At 53.7% G+C, this 15569-nt stretch overlaps 1 protein-coding gene across 2 annotated transcripts in view; it reads right to left on the reverse strand.

The window, feature by feature from the left end:
* MAN1C1 (mannosidase alpha class 1C member 1) overlaps positions 1-15569 on the reverse strand; it is a 55568-nt gene that overhangs the window by 3918 nt on the left and 36081 nt on the right. For both annotated transcript variants that reach the window (XM_064731568.1, XM_064731569.1), the window contains 6 exons: positions 12762-12877; positions 11330-11410; positions 8966-9060; positions 5710-5833; positions 3700-3793; positions 69-184 (listed from right to left, as the gene is read on the reverse strand). In XM_064731568.1, the coding sequence (XP_064587638.1) occupies positions 69-184; positions 3700-3793; positions 5710-5833; positions 8966-9060; positions 11330-11410; positions 12762-12877 (626 nt within the window). The remainder of the gene's footprint in view (positions 1-68; positions 185-3699; positions 3794-5709; positions 5834-8965; positions 9061-11329; positions 11411-12761; positions 12878-15569) is intronic.

Below are 15569 nucleotides of genomic sequence, written 5' to 3' on the forward strand. Positions count from 1 at the left end.
GAAGGTCTGAACCCTTCTCATGAACCGTGTCCCCCCCAAAAACCAGGGAGCAGCAGCTCGCTCCTCACCTCCAGGGCATCGTCGTACATCTTCTTAGCTTCAGAGTCCTTCTTGTCTGACATGAGCCAGGATTTGATGAGATATTCATAAAAGCTGTCCCCGAGCCCCCCGATGGAGACGTGGTCTGTGGTGGGAAAGGCAGGACAGAGCTTCAGGTGCACGGCAGGCAGCGAGCAGCTGCCTCACACAGGGGAAACAATCTCGTCCCATTTAATGCCCTTGCTCTCTCCTTCCCCTGCCCAGCTTCCTGGGGAGAGCTTGCAGCACTGCTTTCCAGAGAGGAAGAAAGGTGGAAAGTGCAATCAGGAGAAAAATGTTCTGTCATTTTCCAGAGCATTAGTGTCCCTTAGCAGAACCATTCAGAGGCCTTATTTTACAAGTTATTTATCCTGCAACGTGAAGATGCTTCCTGTTTATGGAGCCATCATCATAAATCCAGCCTCATAAAGCAAAAGCAGCGGTGGGTACTGAGGGATTTCCATCTGGATGGAGCCCCTGGGAGCTGTCTCAGCCCTCAGGAGAGGAAGGAGAGGTGTTTGGATGCCACAGGGGCTGGGCACACACTGCTGGGCTCTGCCATTTGTATTCCTGCCTCACTGAGGGACTCTGAGCCCTGGGGGAGGCTGGGGCTTGCTGGCACATTAAAATGATAAAGTCAGGTACAGGGATGTGCAGTGCATGTTTTCCTCTGCAGAATGGAGATTTCCCAGGCTGTGTGCTCACAGCAGCCCTGCTCTGAGGGACTGCAGAGGGAAATGGGCCTGGCAGCTGCAGGTTTGTGCCTGGGGGAGCTGCTGGATGCATTCACAGCTCCAAACCCTGCCACGGGGGAACAGCAGCTCTTTACAGCACTCAAGCACTCCCGTTTTTAGGAAAGCAAGACAAATGGCCCTCCCTGGGCTGAGCCATCCTGTTAATTAACAAATTACCAGTGTCCCCCCGGCTCTGCCCCATCCTCATTTCCCATGCAGCAGGTGTTCAGAACTGCTCAGATTTTTGTTTCCCCTCTCCTTGTACACAGATAAAGTCCCGAGGCTTATTCCAAATGCTGAATCCTCCCCAAGAGCCACGCATCATCTTCCTGACCTGGAGAGCAAACATCCCTGCCACAGTGTGTCCAGCGATCCAGGGAATAATCCCCAGCAAAACAATGAGATTAAACACCCGGCTGAGAGGGCAGGGGATTTGCAAACACGGGCTGCCTTTAAAGAGCAGCTCTGTGATCCTCAGTGTGCCATTCAGGGACTCACCAAAGCTGCAGCCCTGCTGCAGAACCGCTCTCCATGTGGCAGCTTTGCCTCCCGGGCACCCTGCATCAATAAATCCACCGCCCCCAGGTAACTGCTGCCCTCCCTCAGCCTCCCCACTGATGAGATCTGCTCATTCAGCCAGGTCAAAGATACACCTTTTAAGAAAATCACAGCAATTGCAAGGAAAAACAGCTTCCTGCAGAGAGCTTTAATGGCAAGGGAGAAAATGAGAGCCTGGCCTCTCTGGGGAGAGGCTGCAGGCGCCTCCCTGCTCTGTCCCCATCTGTTTGTCCCCAGCAGCACTGGGGGTGCAGGAGGGGCTCATCACTCTTCCCCTCCCTGCAATATGGGGTGAGATCCCAAGGTCACAAACAGCCAGTGAGAGTCTGTCTGGAACCAGGAAATCTCCAGGCATCTCCTGTCCCAAGCAATCAAAAACTGCTTTTAATGTGCTCTGGAAAGCACCACCAGGCCCCTCTCTGAGAATAGAAATTAAATTGGTGGCAGAAGAGACAGAAAATAGAATTAAATTGGTGGCAGAAGAGATGAGGGCCTCCTCCCAGCACCAAAGGGCAGCCCTGGTTCAGTGGGGCAGCTGTGACCATCCCAGGCACTCTGCTGGGAGCAGCCCTGCCAGCTGAAGGTCAGGGACTGCTCAGAGCCAGGGCTCTGTCCCTGCCTGTGCCACCAGAGCCACAAAAGCAGCACTGGGAGAGCTCTGGAGTGAGCCAGCCCAGCAAACAGTGCAACAGAGCACGGGGAGGGACACCAGGAGCTGCAGGACTCAGAGCAACCTGCCTGGATAACAAATGTCACCCACTGACAGCTTCCCGCCGGCCTCTGAAAGAGACTTTTCTCTGGCAACATCTAATCCAGCAGCCAGAACAAGCAGATCAATGCCAGAGCAGAGAGGGGAGGTCACAGATGCTGCAGAAGTGGCACCTCCTGCTCCTGGCACAGGGCAAACTCCTGAGAGGGGGCACAGCCTCCTCCCTGGGCGCCACCACAACTCCCTGCCCTCTCCAGGACCTTCCCTGATTGCTGCTCCAGTGCTGGGCTCCCAACAGGAGAGAAGCAAACATCCTTATCTCATCCTGCCTTCCCAAATGGCTCTGCAGAGCTGCCATGGAAACAGCAACAGGAATGCACGGGAGAATTCCTGCCTGCATCCCAGGGGGATCCGAGGGGGATCCGAGGGGGATCCAGGGCTCCTCCAAGGCTCTGGAGGGGAACCTCACTGTGCTCCCCATGCAGCTCCTGTGCTGGCTGCAGCATCCCAGCCTGGGCTGGCTCCCAACTCCTGTGGGATGAGCCCCTGTGCAGGGAAGGCCCTGATTCTCTCTGTGGGAACACTCAGAGGGACACTCTGCAGCTGGGACACTCAGCAAGGTCCCAAAGCAGCTGGGACACTCAGCAAGGTCCCAGTTCTCTCTGTGGGACACTCAGCAAGGTCCCAGTTCTCTCTGTGGGACACTCAGCAAGGTCCCAATTCTCTCTCTCTGCAGCTGGGACACTCAGCAAGATCCCAATTTTGTCTGGAGGTGGGACACTCAGCAAGGTCCCAATGCAGCTGGGACACTCAGCAAGGCCCCAGTTCTCTCTGTGGGACACTCAGCAAGGTCCCAGTGGAGCTGGGACACTCAGTAAGGTCCCAGTTCTCTCTGTGGGACACTCAGCAAGGTCCCAATTCTCTCTCTCTGCAGCTGGGACACTCAGCAAGATCCCAATTTTGTCTGGAGCTGGGACACTCAGTAAGGTTCCAATGCAGCTGGGACACTCAGCAAGGTCCTGATTCTCTCTCTGCAGCTGGGACACTCAGCAAGGCCCCAGTTCTCTCTGTGGGACACTCAGCAAGGTCCCAGTGGAGCTGGGACACACAGCAAGGTCTCAATTTTGTCTGGAGCTGGGACACTCAATAAGGTCCCAATGGAGCTGGGACACTCAGTAAGGTCCCAATTCTCTCTGTGGGACACTCAGCAAGGCCCCAATTCTCTCTCTCTGCAGCTGGGACACTCAGCAAGGTCCCAATGGAGCTGGGACACTCAGTAAGGTCCCAGTTCTCTCTGGAGCTGGGAGACTCAGCAAGGCTCTGATTCTCTCTCTGCAGCTGGGACACTCAGCAAGGTCCCAGTTCTCTCTGTGGGACACTCAGTAAGGCCCTAATGCTTTCTCTGGAGCTGGGAGACTCAGCAAGGCTCTGATTCTCTCTCTGCAGCTGGCACACACAGCTGGACACACATCTGGGAGGGTAATGGCACAATTCCTGCCCTGCTCCCTGCAAAGCCTGGCTTATCTCCTGCCCCCCAGCCTGGCTGCTGTGCCAGGAGCCCCTGGGCAAGGAGGGAAGGAGGGAAGGAGAGGCTGGCATGCTGCAGGCAGGGATACGTACGCTGCACCCAGCTCCCCGTCACCGGGCTCAGGAAGTTGGGGTACAGGCCCTGGGGCTTCTCCACTCTGCTGAGCACCCTGCGGATGTTCCTGACCTGTGAGAGAGCACACACAGCCTGGGGTTAATGCTCTGCTGCCCTCCCTCCATCCCTGCCCTGCTCCAGCCCAGGGACACAGCTCAGGGAGGGACAGGCTCTTATTTCAACCCTTATCTCAGAAATGGCTCTGGAAGCCCTGCAGAGCCCCAGCTCAGCTCACTGCCATGGTCCAGGTGCAATCCTGGGAGATTTTGTCCTTCCAGCACCTCAGGGGGTTACAGGGAATTGGAGAGAGACTTTCCCCAAGGGTGTGGAGTGACAGGACGAGGGGGAATGGCCCCAAGGTAAAGGAGGCCAGGGTTAGGTGGGATATTGGGAAGGGATTTCTCCCTGTGCCCAGAGCAGCTGTGGGTGCCCCTGGGTCCCTGGCAGTGCCCAAGGCCAGGCTGGACATTGGGGTTTGGAGCACCTGGCACAGTGGGAAGCGTCCCTGCCATGGCAGGGCTGGCACTGGAGGGGCTCTGAGGTCCCTTCCAAACCCAAATCTGATTCTGTGCTTGGGGATCTGGGTGGAAATGGGAGATGTGAGCCATGCCAGGGGTGATTTTTTCCATGATCCAAAGGGAAAGGAGTGGCAGGGATGAGTGACTCACACAGCACTTAAATTCACCATGTGGTCACTTAATGTGATGAATTGGGGCCTTTAATTTCAACAAGAGACAGTTCCCTTAATACCCCAGAACAGCCAGCACTTAACTCTCTAAAGCCTCCCTGGGTTTCACCCCCATTAAATCCAACAGGCCTTTCCCTTAAGGGACCCAGTTAAATTCCATGCAGCATAAATATTCTATTATAACCTACAGAGCAGCTAATTTGCCCTAACCCTTTTACAAAATCAGACAATTTGCACGCCAAAAGCTGGCTACAGCCTTCAGCCAGTGCTTCCAAGGAAGTTGTCAGGCTCCATAATATTTACTGGAGTTTGGAAGCTTGGCATATTCATGACAGGTTTGAATAAAAGACACAGATGGGCTTTAATTCCTGCTAAAATCACCCCGGTCCCAAGCTGGGAGCTCATGAGTTGATCTGCTCCCCTGCAGGAATTTCCCACAGAAATTGCTGGGAAGTTGCTGTGGGCCCTAACAGCTCACACCACCCCACATTTCCCTCTCAGGGTGGCTGTGCTCCATTTCCTGTGCACACACCAGCCCAGGAGAGTCCCTCAGAAAGGTTTTGCCTTTTTCCTCCACAGGCTTAGGAGGAGAAGAGGAAAATCTCTTAGGCTGGGGACAGAGGTTTGCCCCTGGCTCAGAATGCCACGGTTTGAACCCAGAATGAGGATGCAGTTCTGGTTTTTAGCAGAGCATCCCCAGCGTTTCCTCCTCTCTCCCCTCCCTTCATTTCCTCACCCTGCTCCCTTTCCTGGCCTCTCCTCAGCTGCCCCTCCCTGGCAGCCAATTTGTCATTGTCCCTGTCCTCAGGAACCTCAGCCTTGTCTCTGTTTCACATCACCAGCCTCTCCTGATCTCCCCACAGAGTTTTCTGGCTTTCCTGTTTCCCTTCACCCTCTGCTTTCCCTCCTCTGACACTCATGGTTCGCCCCACCCTCACTGCTTTCCATCCCCTCCATCCCAGCTCCACTTTGCTCTCCCAGCTTCTCCCTCCTCTTTTTTTTATTTTTTCCTGTCTCTCTTTCAAATCCCCTCCTTGTTTCTCGGCTGACAGACCTGCACTGGGCACATCTTGGAAAAGCAGAATTTTTGGGGTTTTTTTGGCAATCCTGTCTGTTTGTACCCCACTGTGGCACTCTGGACCAGCCCCATTTCCCTCTGGGTTTTGCCTGGAACAGTCTGTGTCCCTCAAAGAGGCTCCTGAGGGATCTGCAAGTGCCCTTCTCTGGGTAAAACCCACACGGGGAAAAGCCCCAGGAGGATGAAGAGGCCACCCCAGAGAGCCAGGCTGGGCTCACTTGCCTTTTCTGCAAACACTGGGTTGCCAGAGAGCTCGGAGAGGTGCAGGAACTCCAGGTGCAGCGTCCCAAACTCTGCCAGGATGCTGCTGCCAGCAGATGCCCAGCCCCAGCTCCAGCTCATGCCACTGCAAGGAGACAAAAGGGAGCCCTCAGTGCCAGGAAACAGCCAGAGCCTGGGGTGAGCCTGCCCAGGGCAGCCCTGCCTTGGCCAGGGGCCACTGGGGCATGGAAAGGACTCACACACAGATCTGGGACACACACACAGATTTAGGACACACACACAGATTTGGGACAGACACACAGATTTAGGACAGACACACACAATGATTTAGGACACACACACAGATTTGGGACAGACACATAGATTTTAGGACACACAGAGATTTAGGATACACACACAGATTTGAGGACAGACACACAGATTTAGGACAGACACACACACAGATTTAGGACACACACACACAGATTTGGGACAGACACACAGGTTTAGGACAGACACACAGATTTAGGACAGACACACACACAGATTTGGGACAGACACACAGGTTTAGGACAGACACAGATTTAGGACACACACACACAGATTTAAGAGACACACACAGATTTGGGACGGACACACAGGTTTAGGACAGACACACACACAGATTTAAGAGACACACACAGATTTGGGGACAGACACATAGATTTTAGGACACACAGAGATTTAGGATACACACACAGATTTGAGGACAGACACACAGATTTTAGGACAGACACACACACAGATTTAGGACACACACACAGATTTAGGACACACACACATATTTAGGACAGACACACTGATTTAGGGGACATACACAGATTTTAGGACAGACACACAGATTTTCAGCAGCAGTTCCAGTGGCACTGAGCTGTGATTTTCCAGAGATTCTTTAGGACTGGACTAACACACAGACTTCACAAACTGCATTTCTGTGTGGGAGAGGAATCCTTGAACAGCTCAGCTGACAAACAGCTTTGGAGGAGCACTGCCACCCTGCCCCACAGAGACATTTGGGATAAAACACCCCAGGACAATCCTGGAGGATGCAGGGTTGGCTGTGGCTGCTGCCCCGGAGCTGTGGTGGCTCCAGTGAGTCCCGGGGAGGGGACAGGGACAGGTGGGGGTGACACTAGATGGCGCCGGGAAGCTTGGCTGGAGAGAGAAGGGTTTGTTGTTTTCAGAGGTTAAAGCTAATGATTCTGAGCACGAAAATAGAGGAAAAAAAGAAGTTTCCCTCGCTGTGATGGAGAGGAAAACGTGGCAGGTCCCGATCTGGCTGTTTGGTCACGACAGGCAGCGTGGTCACAGTGCCCAGCCCTGCAGAGCTGCTCTGCTCTCCAGCAGCTCAGAGGAAGCCACTGTTTAAAGGACCTTGGCCTCCAAGGGGAAGGAACATGCCCAGAACCTCCTTTATCTCCCTGATAAGTGGCTCTGGAATGTCGAATCGTTGCCTCCCCCCGTGGGGATCCAAAGCAGCAAAACCAGTGGCAGGTCAGGGGAGAGGCCAGGAGAGGATGCTGAGGGAAAATGTGGAATACAGAGGGTTTGGGGAGATGCGAAGGGAGCACAGGGAGAGCTCACAGAGCAGAGCACAGGGCAGCAGCTGAAGCTGGGGCAGGATGGAGCAGCAGGATGGAGCAGCAGGATGGAGAGCAGGAGTGTGAGATGGGACACAGGGGACAGAGGCAGCCACAGGAAACTTTTCAGCAGAGAGGGGACCCCAGAGGAAAGGTGACAGCAAGAGATAAAGGCAGCTGGTTATGGCAGAGCTGGGGGCTGGCTGTGCTGGGCCCTGGAACATTAACGTGCAGAACTGACTCAAAGCCAGGGGGATTTTGGTTTCAAATTTCTGAGCGTCCCTTTTAACCCACCCCCCAAGCGAGGCCCACACACACTGCAGGACCCTCCTCCTCCTCCTTCTGGGATGCTGAGGTCTCTCTGGCATTAGCACATCCTTGCAAAAGCAGAACTGGAGAGAGAATTCCTCGTGGCCAAACCCTTCAGGGCTTTGTTCTGGCCCTGGTGTTTGGGTCAGTGTGGTGTCACAGCCTCACCTCGCCCTCCCCTTGCACACTGAGTGATTCCCATTCCCTGGGGGCTCACAGGCTCTGGGTGCAGCTCCCTCCACGCCTGCTCCTCAATCAGCCCCAGAGCAGTGGGGGCTCTGCCATGGCCTGGGTGTTCTGTCCATTCCCTCTGCTCTCACTCAAGGTCATCAGCAAAACATTTTGGGAATGTCTGGGCAGACCGAGGCTGCTTCAATTGTCTTCACAAAGGGCAGGGGAGGGTTTGGCATTTCTGTGAAAGGTTAGTCTATGCAGAGCCTTTATCAGGCCCAGAGCAAGCAGGATGTCTGTGCTGTAAAAAAGGACAATTACAGAGCTGCTGGTGGCTCCAATTTTCCCCGGGATCAGGAGCACATCAGACAGCTGAGGGCTGACAGTGATATTTGAGCAACGCAGCAGCGTGAGCCAAATGTTTGCAAGTCTTTTGCCTGCAGAGCCAAGGAGGAGATTTGGGCTAAGGGCTGGAAAATAACTCTGAGGGTTTCGCAAGAGGTGAGGATGACAGGCTTTGTTAACCCACATTTCCTGCAGCCCTCACCCGTGGATTTGTTTGGATGCATCAGAAGCAGCAAATCCAAATCCTGCCTGGCTGGCAGGGAATTGTCAGCCAGGAGAGGCAGGAGCAGCAGGGCAGTGCTCTCTCTGCTGCCAGACCTTTGTGAACTCAGCTGCCTCCCTGGCCATGAGAACATCACCAGCCTGGATCCTGGCTCTGAGCAACGACAGAGCCTGGCTGAGGGCTGAGTGCTGTGCTCTGTTTCCCAGCACCAAAGCTGTCAGCCAGCCCCATCCACTCCCTTGCCCAGTTTTCCCAATTTTTAAATCCATTTTTCCTGGATGAATTCACATGCATCTAGCTGGGCACATTGAAAATCCATGCTGTGAGCAGAGTAGAAAATCACCTTTCACAGAACCTGAGAGGGAGGAAAATGCTCTTGCAGCAGGGAGCCCTGTCAGGAGGCAGAGGAAGAAATGTGGCCAGCCCCAAATGGATGAATAAAACACAGCTGGGTTTGCCCTGAGTCACTGCAATGTGTGCCAGGGTCTGAGCTGGCAGAGCAAGTGACCTGGAGGAATCTGCCCTGGAGGGGACAGCTCTGAGGAGCTGCTGCTGCTGCCCCTGCTCCTTCCCAGCCCCAGAATAAAGGAAATATTGAGGCCGTGCTTGCCTGCCCAGGTTGATGACTCCACGCGGGATTCCAGTGGGGGTGTTGAAGGCTGGCAGAAGTTTCTCTCCAAGTTCCAGGGCTTTGCTCTTGAACACCTGTTAAAAAGGAGGATAAATATTTGATGGAATGAATCACAGAGGATTCTCCCAGATCCCCTTTATCCAAACACACAGTTATAAAACACTGGAGGTGCTGCAGAGCCCCTGCTCCAGGTGTGCTGTGCCCTGCACAAAAAATCTGAATCAAAAATCTCACTCAACTTGGGCATCTCTGAATTTCCTCTCAAATCTGCACTAAAGCAGCACCCAAAGGCTCAGCCTGCACCAGAGCAGCTCACAGCAGCACCTGTGGTCTGAGCTGATCCACAGAGTGCTCCCCAAATCCTTCCCACTCCCAGCATGGCAGAGAACACAAGGAGCTGAAATCTGAAATCCTCCTGGGCTGAAGCACTGCTGGATTTACAACGTGGGCTTGCCCAGAGTTTGTTTTCATCTCCTGGTGTAAAAAACATGATTTGCAACCAGCCATCCTCTCCTTGCAGCTCCTGGCCAAGAAGGATTGGTGGTTTCATGGCTAAGCTGCTCCTTTTGCACTGGTAATGCCTCAGTTTTGGGCTTTCCACTCAAATTGCAGCTTATGGTGCCTTGCAGCACAAAGCAAGCACACACAATTATTTTGGGACAGAGTGATAACAGCACTAATCTTCGCTGCAGAGATTAGTCCTGATCAAGAGAAGCCTCTAAGTGACTTAGGAGATAAAGCACAAGCCTTTTACCTCTAGCCCTGTGGTGGTGGCTCTCAGAAAGCAGGAATTCATTGCTCTAAAAATACAGCACTGAGGAAAGCTGAGCCCTCCTGTGGGCTCTCAGCCCTTTGATACTCTCACAGGGAAACAGGGGGCTGGTTCAGAGGGGAAAGCAGGGACTGGGCTCTGCCTTTCAGTGGCACTGGGTAAGTGACAGGCACTGCCCCAGCTGCTGATGGGACTCCAAGGGGTCACTGCTGGAGTTTGATGCTTTAATGTGGTTTCTCTTTGCTCTGTGGAGCTGAAACCTGTTGAAGTTGCCACTGAGGCAGGCTCTGAGTTGGGGTACTGAGTCTTTGAGGGTTTTCCCTGGAGGGAAATCCCTGAGGGAAGTCATTCCTGGAACACATTTGAGAAACAGCTGAAGGAAGAGAGCTGCCCCTGATCAGTGGTGTCACTGGGCAGCAGCCCTCCCACCTCTGTGCTGGGGCTAATGAGCTCTCATTTAGGGCCAGTCCTCACACAACTGCCCCTGAACCAGAGTTTCAGACTCCCAGGGCAGAATTAATAATAATTAATAATCTCCTCACCTCCCTAGAGATGTAAAATTCCATCCCAGGGAGGGCAGTGGAGATGAGATCTCTGCTTCAGCCAGGGCTCCACATCCACCCCAGGGGCTGAGACCCCAGCCCTGCCCCCAGGGCCCCCCAGCTCAGCAACTCCTGCTGCAGGGGGATGTGGGGAGCCCCTGCCCTCCCAGTGCCCTCCTTAGCCCGAGGCAGGACCTGGGATGGTGTCTGGTGGAATCTCACCCGACTTGCAGAGAGAGGAACAAGCACAGAGACAAAGCTCCTCTGCAAATGGCATTTCCCCGGGGAGCAATGTGTCCGACTGCAAACGTGTCTGGCTACAATTGCCCACAGGAGGGAGGGAAGATCCCTGGCAAATGAGCCGTGCACGGTGTGTGCAAGGTAATTATTCGAGGCTTAATTAAGGGAACATTAGTGGCATTTCCATATTCACAAAAAGGATGGGTTTAGCCTGTTGTTAAGGGGGGGATTATCTGATGCTCAGGGCAGGGCTCTCAGCTGGTTCCTGGGGCTGTGGGGACACTGTGGGGACACTGCAGGAGCTGTGGGGACACTCCAGGAGCTGTGGGGACACTGTGGGGACACTCCAGGAGCTGGGGGGACACTGCAGGAGCTGGGGGGACACTGTGGGACACTGTGGGAGCTGTGGGGACACTCCAGGTGCTGTGGGGACACTGCAGGAGCTGAGGGGACATTCCAGGAGCTGTGGGGACACTGTGGGGACACTCCAGGAGCTGGGGGGACACTGCAGGAGCTGGGGGGACATTCCAGGAGCTGAGGGGACACTGTGGGGACACTGTGGGGACACTGTGGGGACACTGCAGGAGCTGTGGGGACACTGTGGGGACACTGTGGGGACACTCCAGGTGCAGTGAGGACACTGTGGGGACACTGCAGGAGCTGTGGGGACACTGTGGGGACACTGTGGGGACACTCCAGGTGCTGTGGGGACACTGTGGGGACACTGCAGGAGCTGTGGGGACACTGTGGGGACACTGCAGGAGCTGTGGGGACACTGTGGGGACACACCTCCTCTCCAGTCAGGTAGTAGGTGGCCAGCAGCCCCCCGATGTAGCGGATGTTCACCTCGAACAGAGAAGCTTCTCCATTCTGCAAAGACAAAGGACAGCCCTGAGTGCGGCACAGCCCCAGCCCTGTGCCCATCTCCCAGCTCTCTGTTTGCTCTGCAGGGACAGGGAAACACCCAAACCGCCCCATTTACCACCAGAGGCAGCACCTGGGGCAGGCAGGGCAGATCTCACCATCACAGACCCTCCTGAGCTGGAAGGGACCCACCAGCCCTGCCCAGACCCCCAACAATCCCACCCTGGGCATCCCTGGGCACTGTCCAAGGGCTCCTGGAGCTCTAATCCAGCCTGAACTTCCCCAACACAACTTCAGGCAGATCACTGCACTCAGTGTCCAGCAGAGCTCGTGGGTCCTGCAGTCCCTGTCCTGCCCTTCTGCACTGTGAGAGCTCCTTGTGGAGAGGCAATATTGAATTGATTTCCCCCTGCCTCCCTTGCTGTGCTCCCAGACTCCACTGATCAATCCATAGCATTCTGTCTTTACAGATCAATCTATTCTGCAGGCCAAGATTAAAAGCTTTTATGAAATCCAGATAAATTATCTCCCAGTTGATTTTGTCCCTTGTTTATCGATTCAGTAACAGACTGAGACCATTCACCAGATTTATCAGATGTGGGCTGCCTTTTATGAATCCATGACTGCCAGTGGTGCCCTCCCAAACGATGCTTCTCTGAAAAGGCAGCTGCAGGCATTGTTCCCGTGGGAGAACCATTCCTCACAACAACTAGGCTGGCACTAAACAAATACAAGTTTAGGCTGCACTTTGCTTTTAACATTCTCTGTGTGCCACTGATGAGATGGCATCAGCTGGGGGTGAGGGATGCAGGGACACAGGAGGGACAGCATCCTCAGCTGCCAGCCCTGCACCAGAGCCCAGCACAGCTCCAGCAGCCCCACGAGAAGCAGCCCTGGCTGTTTCCACAGGTGGTGATGCCCTTCCTTCCAAACCCTGGCTCCCCTTGCGCTGCTGAGGTGTCACCAGGTCCCAGCAGTGACACCAACAAAGGGCCCAGAGAAGGGGAGCTGGGTTTACAACCCTAATCTAATTTAATAAGGAAATTTAATATGGAAATCTGGTTTTATGACAGGCAGACATTTACCTGAGATGAAACAGAACTTGTTCTTTAGTGAGCAACGCTTCCTTGGAGTGTGTGACAGTGAGTGTCTGTTTCCATAACCCAGAGCAGAACACAAGAACCATCAAACACTGAGCCTTGCCAGCCAGGTGAGGCTGATCTGCTGCAAACTGGGGTAATCCCTGCACTGCCCCTCTGGCCTTAGGAACACAACCAGCTGAGTGGTTTCCTCCCCCCCTGTGCTCAGGGCTGGCAGCTGAGGTGGCACAGGCAGGCATTCCCAGCAGCTGACTCACCACGTTCAAGTCAAAGCTCTTCTCCACCCACTGCTTGGCTTCCTGGAATTCCTCCTCGAGCTCCATGATGTACAGGGTGTCCAAGGCGTCGATCACAGTTGCTCCTCGAAGGCCTCCTGTGTGGCACAAACACAGCAAGGGATGAAAGCACAGCTCTGAGTCAGCCTGGGGGCTGGCACGGGCACAGCAGCTCCCACAGCCTGTGCTGGGGTGCCTGGGGGGCCCCTTCCACCCGGGCTGCTCAGCCCTGCACACACCATGTCCACAGGGCTGAAGGATGCTGAGCTCTGCAACAACTTGTGGGGGTGTTTGCAGGGGTCCCAGGATGAGGGAAGATTTATTATGATTTATTATGATATATATTTTTAAGATATATATATTATATTTGTGATATATACTATATATATTATCATTATATTATATATTTTATGATAAATATTACATCAATATAAAATAAAATATATAATATAATTATTATTTTATTATATATTATATTATTTTATTATATATTTTATTATATATATTATTTTATTATATATAAAATATTATTTTTATTATATATATTATATTAAAACTATACTAAAAGAATAGAAGCAAGGATTTCATCAGAAGGCTGGCTAAGAATAGAAAAAGAAATAATTATAACAAAGACAGAGTCTGAGCCAGCTCACTGTGACTGGCCATTAATTAGAAACAACCACATGAGACCAATCCCAGATGCACCTGTTGCATTCCACAGCAGCAGATAATCAATGTTTGCATTTTGTTCCTGAGGCCTCTCAGCTTCTCAGGAGAAAGAATGCTAAGGAAAGGATTTTTCAGAAGACATCATGGCTACAAGAACTCCCCAGGGAACAGCTCAGGGCCCACACCTGAAGCCCCCAGCCCCAAGTGCAGCCCTGGCCCAGCAGAGTTTGTGCTCTCTCCAAGGCACACAGGGACTGGGTCTGACTCTGATGTGACCCAGACAAGGCTCAGATCACCCATCCCGGGCTCCTTCCCCCTCTCAGCCTTCCTCTCCCCTAGGGAAGGATCCTGCCTTATCTTGTTGATGCTCCAAGATTGCAGTTTTGACACTCCTCAGCCAGGCAGCACATCATGGCTTTAATAAAAACCCAGGCAGGAACTTTGCTGCTCCAGCACGGATTGCTGCCTTTGGGATGCTGTCTGCATCAAAAGCAGGGCTGGGGGAGAGCAGGGAGGCACAAACAGCCTCCAGAAATGCATTTATTCCTGCAGGCTGGGAAATGGCCATGTCCCTGCAGCCACCTCCAGGAGCACGGGGTGGACGGAGTCAAACAGGCACTGGATCAACTGGTGGGCTCTGCAAATCAGCGGGGCTGAAGTGGGCCTGGCCTGTTTGCCAAAAGCACTGAGCATGGAAAACAACAGCGTGGCAGGCGGGGCTGCTTTCATCAGCCCTAATGACTCTTCAATATTAATGATTATGTGGTTTTTATACACTTTCCCGTTAGCAGGGAGAGACGTGACAGGGAGGCAGGGAGAGCATCCGAGCAGGGAAGGAAGGGCAGAGGCACCTGAGGCACAGCTGCTGCTGTGATACTCTGAGAGGAAAATCACACTGCTGGGCTCGCCTCAATTTGATGATATAATCAACAAAAGCTTCCCATAATCTGCAGAGAGACAACGAGGAAAGTCGGATTTGCTCAAGCTAAACGGAGACAAAGAGACAACAAACTCACCATTTTCTGGGATGATTAACTGAAGTGAGGAACATTGCTGGGATTGACAGGGCCTTTTATGTTTTTAGCAAGTCAGGCCTTTAACTCTGGGGACTGGGAGCTCTGCTTGGAGTGGCTCAGCTCTGCTGCCTGTGCTTGACAGAGTGCAGGGCAAACCTCACTCCCTGCTGCTTTGCCTTTGTGTCACATTAAACATTTGTTTTAAATGTTCCCTCGCCCCGTGCATCATCAGAGGAACCTGGGGCTGTGTGTTCTGTACCAGGGGCTGGGCCGTGTTCCCTTTTTTCTGCAGCAGCTTTGAGGAGCTGCAGGTGCTCAGGGACTCCTCTCCTGCAGCCCCAGAGCTGTGTCAGCCCTGCCCTGGCCAGGCCAGAGGGCACCCAGAGAGCCCCAGTTTGTGACTCTGTGCCAGGGGAACATTTCCCTCCTGTGTGCTCAGAGCAGGAGGGAGCTGCAGGGGCAGCTGTGAGGATTTGGTGTGTGCACAGCCCAGCAGCTCAGGGTGGTGACACCTCCTGCCAGCTCTGTCACAGCGCCAGCCCCTCTCTGCACCTGCACATTAGGGTGGGAGGGCTGCAATCAAAGGGGAGGCAGCTCCAAACCAAACCAAACCCCTCTCTGTCACTCCTGACTCTTGCTGACACCCTCATCTCCAAATTGCTGGTTTCAGCCTGACTCTGAGGGAGTGTTACAGCAGGAACCAAGAAACCCCTGAGAGAAACCCTGCTGGAAGTGCCCAGGGCTGGGAGCAGGACCAAACATCTGAGATTGTCTGTCCCAAACCCAGGTGTGCCATGGAATCCCCTCCTGACCCTGCCCCAGGCTGGCTGGGGTGGGGACACCTTCACCAGGGACCAGGACAGGGAGCTCAGGAGGATTCCAGGGGGTCTGGGGACATCCCTGAGTGTCACAGCAGCTCTGGTGGCCTCTGCCCAGAGCTGTCCCTGAGAGATGAGCAGGGAGGAGCAGCAGCAGCTGATGGGAGCACACAAAGGTTCATCTCTCCCCGAGCTGAAGGAGCTGTGCCACCCTGGATTTGCTCTTTTGTGCAGCAGAAGAATGGAGAGAGGAGTGTGGGCAACAAGGCTGCTCTGTTCCTGCTGCC

The sequence above is a fragment of the Zonotrichia leucophrys genome, chromosome 23, assembly GCF_028769735.1.
Source record: "Zonotrichia leucophrys gambelii isolate GWCS_2022_RI chromosome 23, RI_Zleu_2.0, whole genome shotgun sequence".
Classification (NCBI taxonomy): domain Eukaryota; kingdom Metazoa; phylum Chordata; class Aves; order Passeriformes; family Passerellidae; genus Zonotrichia; species Zonotrichia leucophrys.